Consider the following 16,250-nt stretch of genomic DNA (forward strand, 5'->3'; position numbering starts at 1 on the left):
GACTTCTCCATGTGGGTGTGGCATGTGCTTCATCCAGTCTCTGTCCTTAGGACTTGGGACAGACACATAGTGACAAGGTCTCACTAGGCCAGTGTTTCTCAGCTGGTGGAGTCCCAAATGCTCTTCTCACTAAACTATTATAACGATGGTTACTGGGGACCCTTGGTTACTGGGGAAGTTTGGCTATAGTCAAAATCAGGAAGGCCTTTTGATACTGGTGATCTTCCAGTCTGAGGCCGTACAGCTGGCATCTCATCGTTTTTTCTTCTGTTGTGGAGGAGAGGAACTGTCAAAGAACCCCAGTGTGATCTCAGGACTGCAGCTGGGGATCCGCCTTGCTGTTTCCAGCACCCTCACAGCCACGATAAGAAGCTTGTAGACTCTTTAATCCCAGAGCCTTGGGCAGGCTCATAACCTAGCACCATATTCCATGTCTCTCTTGCACTTTCCAAGAATAACTCACACATCTCCATGCACAGACATGTGGACTCTTCCCCTTCCAGAATTCTCCATTTTTTCCCCCTTCAGGAAGCAGGCACTTCCCTAAACCTGGGGAATGGTTGGCATGCCCCCCCCCCCACTCCTTAGATACAGGCATATATTCTTTGACTGTGAGTAGAGTGCCTTCTTGCTGGCTTGGCACTTCCTTTAAAGGGCCAGAACTACGTATGGCATGGTGGGTACAGTATCACGTTGTCTTGCCAGCCACACCATGTATGCAGATAGATGAAGAAGTAGCTTTTAGATACTAAATCACTTTTCCATGTCAAAAAGTTAAAAAAGTCAAAGTCAGCCTTCATATCAAATCTGTCTGGCTTTATTGCCTCTGCAATTAGCAAACAAGCTACATGGTCTCCCTCTTGTCAATATTCTTGAGTTTTTCTGGCTTATTATAAAGTATAAGTTGCTTAAGAGTGGAGATCATGCATAATTGATGATGTAGCTGTGTGACCACGGCAGCCACTCCATAAACAGCTGTGGAAAAAATGAAGGAGGGGATGGGACCATACTAAAAGGAGGCAAGGTTTGGAATCAGAGATTATTGACAAAGCCCCATTCAAAGTTTTAGGTGTAGTAGGTGGTTTTTAATATTGTTATATTATACGGAAACACTGCAGCAATGCTTTTATCTTTTTTAAATATCCCGACATACCAACATACTTTAAGGTCAGTGCCCAGGAAATGGCATTTAGTGAACCAAACCACAACTTTTATTCCAAAGCAATAATTGGACTAGTATGTACTAATGAATAACTGTCCAGTTGCCACAGTAAGGTTCATGAGCACTTTAACAATATTATATCTTTTTTTTTGTAGTGGTTAATAGTGTTTCCAATTTGTTACATGTAATAAAAACTCTTAGAAAGACAAGAGATACCTTTAGGTTAGATGAAAAGGGAGAAACAATGTTGCTTTTGTAACAGAGAGGACTTAATTAGAAGCAGCAGGGAGAACAATAGAAAACAGCTGTTCCAATGCCTGGACTCCACAGAATGAAAAATGGAAAGGAGGTCTGAAAAGGTGCTCTGGGGATAATAAAACAATGGGAGATCCAGTAACAGGAACAATGAAAACCGTGCTTGGAGAGGGCACAGAGGAGAGTCACTCACTATGAGTTGCTCTCTTCCCTATCTGCTTCGTCCACGGCCTTCTATGGGCAGATGGCAGCTAGCATGGACTTCTCTGTTAATCCCCCCCCCCCCAAACTGAATAATCTGTGCTGGAAAGACTTCATTCATGGCACAAGAGCATTACTGTGCAAACTTGGGGATCTGCAGCCAGCTCTTCAGCACCATGTCAAAGGCCAGTGTGATTGTGTGTCTGTGACCCCAGGACTTGGAGACAGGAGGATGGCTGAGCTCTCTGGAACCAGCCCAGATGAAATTAGCAAGCTTTAGGTCATCTAAGGACATTATCTCAATGATAAGGTGGAACCACACCCAATCTCATGCAACAAGCAGCCCTAATAAAATTCTGTGGGCCATTAAAAAAAAAAAAAAAAAAAAAAAAAGACATGGGAGCTGGTGGTGCATGGTGCACACCTTTAATTCCAGAACTTGGTGGGCAGAGACAGGCAAAACTGTGAGCTCAAGGCTAGCTTGGTCTACAGAGCAAGTTCCAGGACACCCAGGGCTACAGAGAAACCCTGTCTTGAAAAAACAAAACAAAACAAAATAAAGTAACAACAAAAAACAAAGACATGAAATCAGGACAGAGACCATCAGGAAGAAGGGTCTGAATGAGCTGGTGGGTGACAGAGGACAATGGGGGTAAATACAATGAAAATGTATTATGTATGTATATAAACTATCAAAGAATGAATTAAACTATTTTTAAAAGTTTTCATTTTCTTCTCCCTCTCTCTTTAAGACAGGATCTTTTAGTGTAGTCCTGACTATCCTGGAACTTGATGTATATTTAGACAAGAGCAGCTTCTTACTCTGCCTCCCAAGTGTTGGAATTCAAAGCACCAACCATCACAGCCCATCACTTAGAGGATTTTGTTGTTGCCATTCATTGATCATTGTGTCATTCCTGATGTAAACACATCCCCATGACCAGAATATGAAAAAGCAGAATGTAAAATATCTCGGGACATTTTAAAACCAAAATGTGCTGAAATTTACATTCAGGCACATTGAATAAAATTAAATATTTTTCAAGTTCAAATCTATGAGTATCCTTTTTTATCATTTGAAAATGAGTTCACTGGAAGGCTGAAATGCATATTCCTACCCCCACAGTATGGCATTAGGCTGATGGTACTTACTTTATTTAACAAAGAAAACTTCTTGAATGCATCTCTTTAGGGAAGTATAAAATTCTGATTGGATGGGCTCAGATATGTCCAAGTCTTCTAGACCCTCCTCCTACAAAGCCATTCCTGAAAATACCGACACTACAACTTAAAACCAACTCACCAAAAGCGTTTTCCTTGAGATAATAGTAAGGATAATTTTGTAATTCCCCACTTAAGCTCTATCCTGGGAGGCTAATTCCTTTGTCGAGAATGGATTGTAGAGCTCATCTTTAAGGAGAGACCGAGATAATGGACTCAGGTGATGGATCTTTGCTTCTATGGGAGCCTGAGGTCCTTAGGGAGTCAGAGGTTGGGGAAATACATTCTCCTTCTGTGGCTGTGTTGCTGCTGAACCAAATGATATTAATCCCAGTAAACCAATGAACCAGAGAGAGACTCCCCAAGATGGCAAACATAGATGAAGAATCATAGAGAATGCCATAGAATCCTTAAGTGCTGACCATCATTTAAGTGATGATTTAAATGACAATTGGCCCCCACCTGGCACCCATTTACTGAAGGGAAGAGAGACTGTAAGGAAACAACAGCTCAGGAGATGACTAGAAAATGGCCACCACCCAAGAGCAAGCTGTGTCCACCCGTTGTGTGTCTCAGGCACTTTCTTCCTCACGTGAATTTATGCACCCAAATGATGACAATGGAGAGATGTTTATACATTTTTTTCATAATACACAAGCCCAATAAAACAGCAACCGGCACACTGTCCTTACCCAAAGTCTATGACTGAGACTCGGTTTGCCAAATGCTTCCAACCTGTGAGTGAAGCAGGTTGAAGAATCGGCGTCTTTGAGGCTGGTATCCCCCAAAGGGCTGTCTTCATTCCTGTTGTCCCCAAAAGGAGACAGGGCACTGAAAACATTTGTCAGCAGCTACTGTAGGGGTGAGCGTTCCATCCAATTAACAGAGTGAGGGAAGGAAGCACTGGAAACTGAGTGTCCCCTATTGTCAGAAGGCCGCAGAGCCTGTTAGCATCAAGGAAAATCCAGCCACTGAGACACTTGCAGCTCCTTAAGCTGTGGGTTTGACCTTGAAGAATCACCCAGCCCCCTGTTTACAGTCAACAGGACTGGAGTTAATATGAGCAGAGCGGTGTATTCCATGAGGGTGTGTTTGGTGTTGGGAAAAAGAAAATGAGTGTACATGGAGTCTAGAAGTTCTGCTATCCTTGATGGTTGTTAGCCTAACTCTGGCGGGAAGATTTGCAAGTCATTTGAATTGTGAGGGTGGATATTGTGGTATGAATGCCCTTCTAAAAACCTGTGTTGCCACTGTAACCGCATTCAGGTGGGATTATAGGGGGTGAGGTCTGAGGGGACCACCCTCCTGATGGGTTAAAGCTGTGTCCTGTCATGGGCAGGTTCCTGATGAAAAGGAAACAGGGTAGCTAGCTGGTTTCCTCTCTGACTAGAATGACTTCTTTTGCCTTTCCACCACCTTCCCTAGCTCTCAGCACAGGGCTCTCAAACTTCCAAGCCCCAAACCACAGGCCAGCAGGCTAGTGCTTGTGGGTGGCTGTCTCAGTTGCTTTCCCATTGCTGTGGTGAAACGCCATGGCTAAACCAAGTTATAAAAGGAAGCATTTCATTGGGCACCCGTTCACAATTTCAGTGTGCTGGTCCATGGTCGTCATGCTGAGGAGCATGGCAGCACACAAGCAGGTGTGACGGCGGATGGTGTAGTAACTGAGCTCACATCTATTCCAAAAGCAGGGGAGGGGGGCGGGACTCTCAGTCTCGGGGGGGTTTTGAAACCTCAAAACTCACTGCCAATGGCACGCCTCCTCCAAGCTAGAGCTGGTAATCTTCCTGAATAGTTCCACCAACTAGGCACCAAACATTCAAGCATACTAGCCTACGGGGCCCATTGACATTCAACCACCACAAAGACCTAGGCTGTGAAATCCTGTCATAACAACAGAAAACAGAGACGGTGAGTCACTTCTCAGACTCTGCGCACACCACTGTTTGTTGTAATACATGGTTTTGTTTGTAAGCAAGGGGTGTTGGACTTGAGCGTACCACTCTCCTGGTAGTGGGAAGATACTGACATGGAGAGCCGGGACTTGACAGCAAGTATCCATAGTAAGGACAGAATCATACACCTTTGTCTTCTGTTTTTTCCTTGGAGAAAATGCTAACAAATAAATAAGCAGGATATAGAAATTGTTCTAATGATTCAAAGGTATTTTAAGCCTGTACATTTTTTTTCTTATTCTTCAATCTGAACCTATCAGCTTCAAGCCACCACTGTTGCTGTGATTTGAATTCCAGAAAATTACATTTAAAATTAGGAAGAGATGCTAATAGTCCTTCTGAATATTGGCTGAATACCACTCAGAAAGGAAGGATGAAGGAGAAAAAGGAGAGAGGGAAGGATGGAGTTAAGAAGCTAAATTTAAGATTGGTTCTTAGATTAAAAACTCCTGGCTCTTTACCAAAAAAAAAAAAAAAAGTTATTTATTATCTATAAAACATGCTGTGTGCCATGATACATGTAAAAGGCTTCCTCTTCTCCTCCCCCAACCCTGCCCACCGCCTTTTTCATTTTTTTTTTTTTTTGTTTGTTTGTTTGTTTTGAGACAAGTTTTCTCTGTGTAGCCCTGGCTGTATTGGAAGCCACAGAGAACTTAGAACTTACTTTGTTCAGGTTGTCCTCAAGCTCACAGAGATCCTCTGCCTTCCTGAGTGTTGGGATGAAAGGCATGAACCACTACCACTTGGCTAAGGCTTCTAAATAGTGTGTTTTATTTCTTAAGCAGGGTTTAGCTTTCCAGACTATAGTGAGTGAAGATTGTTAGGAGAATATGTAAAATGTCATAATTTTGAAAACTCTGAGAACTCTTGGAAATACTGAATCATTGTTCCTGGATCTCAACGATTCACATGCCAGGAATCTGAAAACATTGTTGATGAACAAATGTTTTTAAAATTAAAATAAATAGACAAGTGTGTGTGGGGGGGAAGCAAGCTCAGAAAATGTTCAAAGTGGGGAGGGAAACAGAGTTAAAGGGCCCCATGTCAGACTACACTTGGGCTACGGCAAGCCTGGCTTCTGACCTACATTGGTGTTTCAAGTCCTTATAAAAATGAGGCAAGATCCCTCAAATGAAGCAGGAGGATGGACTTCCCAGAACTAGGGACCCATGCTCGTAAAGACCCAAAGGCAAGAGAAAGTCAGCAGAAATGTAGACAGGTTGACATGCGAGCTGAAAACCCCAAGTGGAGAGAAATTATTATCTGTAACTGAGGGACTTAGAAAGTTCGATGAAGTGTTCTGAAATTCCAGATGGGGGTGTTCCAGGGGCACAGATAAGAAACTGGTTCCAGGAGAGAGACAGGGTCACAGATGCTGTGTCCTCTGAGAGGGGATTTAAGGCTGTGAACAATGGGCATGGAGGAGCTTGAGGAGGTTGCGGGGTGCAGGTGGGACTGAACGTAGACTGACTCTGTGTCTGTCTATATCCTCCAATATGGTGAAGGCGTCGTACCACAGCGTAGACCCAGAGCTGTCATTTTGACACACTGAAAACGTAAGTAATGATGTTGTCCAATCAGGAGTGAGAAAACAGGTTTGGACAATGCCATCAGGAAACCTATGACTTTGTATGCTAACTTAAAACTTCAGTTAAAGAGCAATACCCAGGGCTGAGAAGTTGGCTCAAGTTGGTAAAATGCTTGCTGTTCAAGAAAGAAGACCTGAGATCTCCCACATTTACACAAGCAGAGCACAGTGGCCTGGGCCTGTTGCATAGCTCCAGTGCAGGGGAGGAAGGCACAGGAGGATTCCAACCAGCCTGGCCTAAACAACTGACAAAGTAAAATAAATCTGAGCATTAATCTATACCGTGTACACTACGACACAGGAAATGATACGTTAGCATGCTGTGGCCTTAACAGAAGCCAACATTCACCACAGAAAAGTCCTTTGCCTTTAGTGAATCCTAGTGAATAAGTTGGTTAAACTAAAAGTTTTTTTTTTTTTTTTGGATAAACTAAAAGCTGTTTTCCTATTATTTGTTAAATTCTATAGACATTGGCCATGTAGAATTCAAACCAAAATGATCACATTATGGTGGAAGGCTGGATCAGACATTAATATTTCACCAAGTTACTAGACTGTTTTGAAGAGCTAAGTAATCTAACACTATTCTAATTTGAACATTTCTATTCTAAATATAAAAATAATGGGTTTGTTGTCAAAAATTTTGGAAACGAAGAAAAACACTGACAAGATAATAGAAATCACCTCAACTCTTGCTGACTGGTAACTCTTTCTAATATCCTGTGTATATACACAGACATTTGTTCTTAACTGATTATAAATATCTTCTGTTTCCACACCCTGAATATTTCTTCATGTTATTTGTCTTCAAAAGTATGATTTTAAATGACAGTGTTGGAATATATATATGCACTGTGCACTTGATGAAAGCCATTTTTAGGACTGGAGGGATGGCTCATGGGCCTTGTAAGCATGAGGACTTGAGTTCAAATCCCCAGAATCCATGTAAATCCAAGCACAGTAGCATGAGTGTTCAACCCCAGCACTCCCACAGCGAGGATTCTGGAAGCTCACAAGAAATCAGACCTGGGATACACAATGTTGTTGATCAACACAGAGACCTGTCTGTAAAAAGATGGGAGTTAAGGACCTATACCCAGGGTTGTCCTCCGACCTCCAAATGCACACCATGTCACATTTGAACCTACCTACCTACCTACCTACCTACCTACCTACCTACACACACACACACACACACACACAAACACACACACACACACACTGTCCATTTTTCCAAAGTTAGGTTTTTAAAATGATATATTTTAATGTTGATGTCAGCCCTCTTTGTATAAGTTAACCCACCCACATTTCCAATTCTTTCTTTTAAGCATGACTGTGGTTCTTTGGATGAGGGTGGGCAGTGGTAGAATTGAGCATTTTCAGTTTTATTTAAATTATATTTCAAGAAAAAAAAAAAAAAAAAGGAAGGAGAAGAAGAAGAACCTGGAGGCAGGACCCGAAGTAGTGGCCACAGAGGGGCATTGCATACTGGATTCCTGCCTTGAGCTCCTGCTCTGGTTTTGACCACTGTTTTGTCACACCAATAAGAAAAGAAACTAGGACATGTTTGCTCCTGCATGTCCCCTGTCCTGCATTGTCCTGTCTCTGAGTGTCAAGAATTGTGCTGTAGAAGCCCATGCTACCCAGGGACAGAACCTGGGCTGGAAGCAAGTGCCCTGTGCAGGCTGAAGGTCACATTTGCAAGTTCACCACCAGGAGAAGATGTTAGCCCTGCCTCAGAGAAGGGGAAGTGTGAGATCCAAACTAATTGCCTGTCTTGAACTGCAGTCATAACTGAATCCAATTTATAAAAGGACTTTAACTCTTGGGCAGTCTACAGCCTACATTTTCTTCCTGAGAACGGACCACCTTTCACGGAGCTTCATGAATCCTCACCCATGATGTCCAAATTCCTACATCTCCTTTATTTACCCAAAGATGTGAAAATTCCCTTGTGGAGAATTGACTTTCACTTCGTAGCTTCTTCCTTTTCCAAATAAATCCCCCTTTGTCTTCCAGCTTTATTCCAGAATTAATCAGAGAAAGTCCAATCATATGTCTGCACATGGGGCCTCTCGTCCAGCTGGTAGTTGGCAAAACCCAGACAGCAGAGGATGTCCCTAAAGCCATGAGTGGGGCTAAAGCTAGGAAGAGGAGATGGACACTGCCAGCCTTGTTTTCAATGTTTGTGCGCCGTGTGACTCCCTGCAAGGGCAGCCTCAGAAACAGTAGAGTGGGATCCCAAGATAACTGGACAGCTAACTAGAGAACAGAGCAGCAGCTTGGAGAAGCAGCCACCCTTTTCCTACAGCAATCCTTCATATCATGCAATTACGTGCTTCAAAGGGCCCAAACTGGTTTCAGTGTATTATAGGGCAGTGTATTCATCAAAGCACAGGGGATTTCCAGTGGAGCAGGTTGCTCTGCTGCAGCCCAACAGAATCCACAGCAAAGCATCATAGATAAAAATTGGCTTATGAAGAAATTTCTCTTAAAGAATTACATTAGGAACGAAGTAAGGATATGTAAATATCCCATCATGGCGCCTAAGAGTGGCTTGTCAGTTTTAATCTCCGCCGCACAAATTAGTTTGTCTGAGTGTACTCATCTGTCATCATCAATGTTATGATTGGCCAACAACTCAAGGCAAGGCATTATTGAAACTCGAAGGTTAGTTCTGACGTGTGTGAAGTCCAAATTTGCTGCCACAGAGTAAAATCCAAGTGCAGAATATGAAAACTACTCTTTCTGGCTTGTGCTCACATACACGAGAGAGCAAGACCACAGGGTAAGAGAGGATTTGTTTTCCCTTGAGAATGCTGTGAGACTCTTGCTAGTTGTGGCAGGGGGTGGGGGACATATGAGGCACAGCTTTCATTCCATTCTGTTCCATATCTATCGTGTAGAGATTTCTCCTTCCAGATGACACTCGGGAGAGACGCAAGAAACTTAGGGTGCTGTCTCATGACTCTCTTGACCAGATCTCATGTTATAGGTAGCTGCTCAGGAGGAACAGTGTGTGTGTGTGTGTGTGTGTGTGTGTGTGTGTGTGTGCACACACGTGCGTGCGCGTGCACACATGTGTGCATGCATGTATGTATGTAAATTTGGTTAAAAAGAAAAAGACCCTTTTCTGTTCTTTTTCCCCTATACAAAGAGCAGAACTGCATCCATTAGTTCTACCAGAAGTTGCAGATCCATGCTCAAAGTCTGCTCCCAAAGTCTGAGCAGCTTGAGAAAAATATTTGCAGACTCACACAAAAACCACTGCCACAGATTAGCTCCTTGAGTATATGGAAATCCACAGGCAGATGCCAACTTGCATTCCTACTCAGGACGAGATGGCAATCTGAGGTCCTGCTTCCTTGTCTGCTATCAGTTGGGAATGGAGCTCCGTGGGTGCTGCCTCCAACTCCAATTATCTGTGTGTGATCCAGCACGTGATTTCTGGGAAGAGCTGGTGTTGCTGCCTGGGTGCCAGCTATTGCTTAGTGAGCTTATTCATAATTTTATAATCACCGCATTGCCAGCGGGAAATTAGCAACCATTAACTAGTTTAAGAAACATGGAACCTATGTTAGCTATATAAAAATAATTTAAAGTTATTAGTCTCATAAAATTAACTTTAATCAAGAAGGACTTTGTAAAATGGCTAGGATTTCATTTTAATAAGTCATTTTGTGAATATTCGTGACCACAAAGAGTTAAAGAAATGCAATACTTCATTTTATAGGAGAAAATGAAACTATAACTACCAGCAATTTTAAGCAATGTGATGAGAGCAATTCCTGAAAGTGGCCAAATATGTTTGGATTTTTGACGGCTGTCCTTTGTAAGGTTCTTTAAGAAGTAGTTGAAACTTTTGCAATTGCTTCAAACAGAGATTTATTTTTAATCCCAAACATTATAACTGATTAGATACCTTCTAGGGGAGACAGTCAAAAAACAGTAAAAGTCTATTTCTGCATGAAAGCCATCCTGTTTCTGTAAGTACAGAGAACCTACATGTGTAGGGAAACCCTGTAATTCCTAACACAGTAGTCTCAAGTGTGAGCTGAGGTCTTTTGAGACACCGTGTGTAGGCCTCAAATGGCATGGAACACACGTGTTACATGTTCCAAACCAGGGCTGCAGTGCAGTACTGGAGACAGCTCAGGCCAGCACACCTAGAAATATGTGGGACTCCCTTATTTTTGATCATTGCAGGTGCAACAATATTTTTCTATTGCTGTATTTTTATTTTATTATTCATCCCTCCCTCCCACACAACCTTCACATTCAGTGGCATGGCCTCACAACCCCATAGTTTTAAATGACATGCATGTATTTCCACAGTTCTAGAGACTGGGAACACCAATGTCCAGGGCCTTCCTGGTTTATCTCCTCATGACTGAAGACAGATGGCTGCTTTCAGGCTGCATCCTCACAGCTAGGAAAAGACCTGGTATCTCCCACACTCCTTATAAAGGCCCTAATCCCATTCCAGGAGCTCCGCCCTCTTAATCCCATCTAAACAGAGTTACCTCTCCAAAATCCCAGGCCCAGCACCATCACAGCAGGTGTTAGGGCTTCAGACATGAGCTCCACAAAACACAGACTTTCGCTGCATGGTGAGACCAGCCTCGGGGACTGCTACTGCTCTAACTCAAATGTGTCGGGGAGAGCCTGGACTAGGGTGAGACCGTGTGTGGCTGGAGTGCAGGATCCTGCACAGGGTGAGGCAAGAGTCTAGTGGAGACTCTGAAGTGTTGTGAAAGAGAATGTGTGGTCAGGAGTCCCTTTGAATTTCAGGGAATGCTAAATTAAATCTGCGATGTTCCAGCAGAACACCCACAGGGAGACGAGCCTCCAGAGAGATTGCTTCCACAGACGTGTCCTGTTAGCAGAAAACACAAGCCACATGTTTACGATTTCCACAGCCACGTTTTATTTTATTTATTCTTTGTTGTCTTTCACATCACACATCTCCATCCCATTGATTTCCCCATTCCTTCATATCCACCCTCTGCCCTTGCAACTTCCCCTGCAAAGTAAAACAAAATTTAAGAGAGAGAGAGAGATCAATCTCGACACCTCGGAAGCTGTAGTGTGACACAGTGAGTCCCATGCTAGACCCTTCATCTCTGCATCTTTACTTGCAAGTGTTCCTTGCAAAGAGTCTTTGGTCTGGTTCGGGGCCTGTGGTTTCTGCTTCACTATTGATGCTGGGCCCACACTGGGACTCCTCTTGGTTATCCTGCTGATGCCCTGTGTGGTGGAGATCCTGCAGCTTTGGGTCTGTAGGACCCACCCCTTCATGTGTTCCAGCAGAACACGGATGAGAGGGCAATGTTGGGGTGAGCCAACACATAACCGTGGTTCTGTGCCTGGGTAGTTGCAGGATTGGGCAGCGTGACATCTCTCCCTTGCCTCCACCACCAGGGTGAGCTTTCCTTCATTGTCCTGGCAAGTTCACCCCTTGCAGCAACTAGCAAAGGGTGGGGCTAGTTCTGCTTTCCTGTCCTCAGGGTCAGATCCCTCTCACCTACACCTTCAGGGTCAGCTCTACTGTGTTGCCCAGGCGTGGTCTAGGGGCCACCTCTCCTGGGTGCTGCCGTAGATGAGGGGCAGCTCTCCCACCAGCCTTGGGTGTTGATAGGGGTGGGGATAAGGCATCTCTCCTCTGTCTATACTGCTACATGACAAATGAGTAATGGGATCAGCTCTCCCATGATAACAGCTATGGGGCTGGCTCACCCACACCTCTGCTGATAGGATTGGCTCTATTGTGCTGCCCAGGTAATGTGCTGAACCTACTCCCCAAGTGTTGTAGCAGGTAGCAGACACAGGCACCTCTCCCCACTCCCGCTCATGCTGACACATGATAGATGAGTAATAGGATCAGCTCTCCCATGCTTACAACTTCAGGGCTGGCTCATCCCATGGGGTTGGCTCTATTGTGCTGCTCCAGGGAGGTGCAGGGCCTGCTCTCCTGGGCAGAGGCAGCTCTTGAGCCCCTCTGACCTCAGGGCCGGCTCTCCCTGCCTCAAGCATTGATGTGTGTGGGGTTCTCTCCCCTACCCATACTGCCATAGTCCACAGCCACATTTTATAATCCAAAAAAGGACCAGCAAGATGGTTCCATGGGTAAAGGTGCTTGCCACAAAACCCAAAGGCCTGATCTTGATTCCTGGGACCCGTGTGGTCCTATGACCTCCACACCTATGCAGTAACATATCCCTCACCCATAAAATCAACAAAAAATCTTTAAAAGAATGTAAGGAAAAAAATCAAGTTCAGTTTTTCCTTTATTTTATTAATGTTTTAATTTACTTTACATCCTGACCACAGCTTCCCCTTTCTTCTCCTCCTGTTACCTCCCTCGACCTCCCCTCTGCACACTTTATCCATTGTTCTGCCCTCTATCAAAGAGTCAGGATAGCTCAGTCTAACCCCTCCATGGGCTTGCCTGGTGTGCGGGCTAGTTTTATGTCAACTTGACACAGGCTACAGTCATTTGGGAGGAGGGAATCCCAACTGAGAAAATGTCTTTATAAAGTTGGGCTTTGCTCAAGCAAGCCTGTAGAGCATTTTCTTCATTAGTGATTGATATGGGAGGGCCCAGCCCATTGTGAGTGGTGCCATCCCTGAGCTTGTGGTCCTGAGTTCTATAAGAAAGCAGGCTGAGCAAGCCATAGGGGGAAAGCCAATGAGATGCATGACTCTCTCTCTCTCTCTCTCTCTCTCTCTCTCTCTCTCTCTCTGTGTGTGTGTGTGTGTGTGTGTGTGTGTGTGTGTGTGTGGTATATAAGTTGGCTTTTGTGTGCTTCTGTATCAGCTTCAGCCTGCAGGTTCCTGATCTGTTTCAGTTCCTGTCCTGACTGCCTTCAGTGATGTACTATGAGGTGGAAGTGTAGGCCAAATAAACCCTTTCCTTCCCAGCTTTTGGTCATGGCGTTTCATCCAATCAATAGAAACCCTTGTGAGGACATGATTAGTAGTTATGATGGCCTAGCTAGGTGAAGGCAGCCTTTGTCTTTGCTTATGTTAATAAACCGGAGTCTGGGCCATTCCTGCCTCTCATTATCATTTGTATATAAACAGCACTGTCAAGGATGGTGACACACACCACTTCTGCTCAGTAAGACCCAATGGTGTGTTTGGCATTGCCAGAGTGAAGAAATAAAGGCAAACTTCACTTTTCATGCTTGTTCCAGGGTTCATCCCCCCCTTGTGTGTGGGTCCCCTTTGCCCCAGCTCTCAGAAACACTTTCAGTGGCCACAGTTCCTTATTTACGTCTTGTGAGTGAGTGTGAGATGTTTCTTCCTCCTCTGTGTTTTTCTGATGATCAGCAATTTTAAACATCTTTTCATATGCCTAAGAACCCTTATTTTTTCTTCATATGAAAGTAACAAATTCACCCGTGTATACCTATTAATTCAAATATAAACATACTTGCATATGCCACATAGTGTTTTTATATATGTAGCATATAATACAGCCCTTCAAATATGAACATTTACTAGATGTCTGTCTGCTATCTACTAAATATTGGCCTGGACTCTAGTCACTGGGACTGTAGTAGTCAAGGAATAACCCCAAATGCCCACCATCCTGGAGTTTGTTTTAACATCTAGATGGACCCCCCCCCAAAAGATAAAAAGAAGATAGCATGTATCATGAAGTGTTTTATATCTACTTTATGTGAATGAGTGTTTTGTCTTCATGTATGTACGTATACCACATATGAGTGGTACCTTCAGAGAGATGAAAAGACGACTTTAAATACTCCAGAACTGGAGTTACAGATGGTTGTGAGCTGCCACATAGGTACTGGGAATCGAACTCAAGTCTTCTGGAAGAGCAGCCAGTGTTCTCGCCTCTGGGTCATCTCTCCCACCCCATAGCATGTAGTTTTAATGAACTTAAATTTGAGTTTGGTTTAGCCACTTCATATCTTTAACTCAGGCTTTTTGTTTGTTTGTTTTTGTTTTGTTTGTAATTGTAAAACATGATAGTAATCACAACTTTACAGGTTTATTAAATGCATATGAATTACCTCCCACAGTACCCATATTAGGGAAACAAAAAGCTGGGAATCACAATAATATGGTTATACTTTTCCTATTCCTTCTACTTATTTTCTTCAATGATAGATTTTAGTTAGATTTGCTGGAATTTATATTTAATATATCTTCATTATTACTGAAGTATTAGGTCTCGTTTGGCTGCCACCCTACAGTGAATCTGACTGGCTTTTGAGATGTGTTATATCTAGGTTTTTTTAAATTTCAAAAGCCAAGAACCTGAAAACCCACATCTGTTTTATTTTGTTTTGAGACGGGTTTCTCTGTGTAGCCCTAACTGTCCTGGAACTAGCTCTGTAGACCAGGCTGGCCTCAAACTCACGGAAATCCACCTGCTTCTGTCTCCTGAGTGCTGGGATTAAAGGGGTGCACCACCACCGCCCAGCTGAATACACATATTTTACAAAACCACATTGTGTCAAATTGCCAAAAAACGTGTGGGAAAATCCATATAACAGTGGTGTTCTGTTACTGTGACTGGACTGACATTCAGTTTAGCAGTGAGCTTATGAAGACAGTCTGCTGGGTTTTCTGCAGAGATGCCTTTGACCTTGTCAAGCTTTGCAACAAGTGTTTGTCCTTCTTTCTTAGATAATGATGTTGAAAATGATCTTCAATCAGACGTCTGTTGAGCAATGCAAGACACAGCTGGGAAAGGAGAAGGAGTGTAATTCCTTCCTGATTGCAGTTCGCCTGGCTTCACTGAACCAGATCTTGGATCCCTGGGTTTATCTGCTGCTGAGAAAGATCCTTCTTCGGAAGTTCTGTCAGGTAGCAAACGCTGTCTCCAGCTGCTCTAGTGATGGACAGAAAGGGCAGCCCATCTCATTATCTAACGAAATAGTACAGCCAGGGCCGTAAAAGTGAACATAACCAAAGTGCATACAGCTTTTGCAGCCGATATCCCTAACCCTTATGGACTGAGGCATCTCTGGTATGCTGCTGTTTATGCATTGGAATGGAATTTTTGATCTAAAGCTAGATGGCCCAAGAAGCATAGATAATCCCTTCTGTGCCAAAATCCTGAAATACAAACAAAGGAAAATCTGTTAGTAACAGTCTAGCAGTTTGAGTCTCTGCCATCTGTAGCTGAATATGGGGTTATTTATGTGATGGAACACTTATGACAAATGATCTCAAGCTTCTTGGGGTATGGGTAGTTGCTGACCAGGCACACTGTGTGTGGGGAATTTGGAGTGTAAACCCTTGGGCAGGGGACCAGGACATAGAGATTTATTTTGTCCATGGATATTGGTTGTGTTCTCTTTCATCATTGTCTCTGTTACTTTTCTTTCCTCCTATTTTTTCCCCACTGATAATTTTAAAGAATCTGGATTTTTTTTAATGTATAAGGTATCCATATATTTATTGTCTTGATGCTATTTAAATATTAATTGTTGTTTGATAGATTGTTAACTCATAACCTTACAAAATTTAACTTCTGGTTGGGTTGGTAAGGAAGTTTACTCTTTAACTGAATAAGTTCATGCTGTACATTTTTGTTTGTTGGCTTCCCCCCCCCCCCAAACATAACAGTTTATGTCTATACACTGCTGTTAAAGTACTTTCCTTTGAATCCTTTATGCGCTTGTAGAGACCTGGGGGAGAGTCATAACTGATCTATGAGGGTCATGAAACAGTATTTCAGAAAGCTGCCTGAAGACTGGATTAGGAACTGTATGTTAGTCCTGTCCCCACTGGTGTTCTGATTCTATAACAGATAGATATTTACAAACTGCATGAAGGTTTTTTCCATGTTAAGCTTTCTTAAAAGACAGGGACATTAATGATGACTTCTCAG

General features: G+C 43.3%; 1 protein-coding gene across 1 annotated transcript in view; it reads left to right on the forward strand.

Annotated features, from left to right (window-relative positions):
- Ptger3 (prostaglandin E receptor 3) overlaps nucleotides 1-15,709 on the forward strand; it is a 28,918-nt gene extending 13,209 nt beyond the window's left edge. The window contains exon 2 of the mRNA XM_051195717.1: nucleotides 15,041-15,709. Within this exon, the coding sequence (XP_051051674.1) occupies nucleotides 15,041-15,310 (270 nt within the window). The 3' untranslated portion in view covers nucleotides 15,311-15,709. The remainder of the gene's footprint in view (nucleotides 1-15,040) is intronic.
- Nucleotides 15,710-16,250: the final 541 nt, after the last annotated feature.

This window comes from Phodopus roborovskii, unplaced genomic scaffold, assembly GCF_943737965.1.
Source record: "Phodopus roborovskii unplaced genomic scaffold, PHOROB, whole genome shotgun sequence".
Classification (NCBI taxonomy): domain Eukaryota; kingdom Metazoa; phylum Chordata; class Mammalia; order Rodentia; family Cricetidae; genus Phodopus; species Phodopus roborovskii.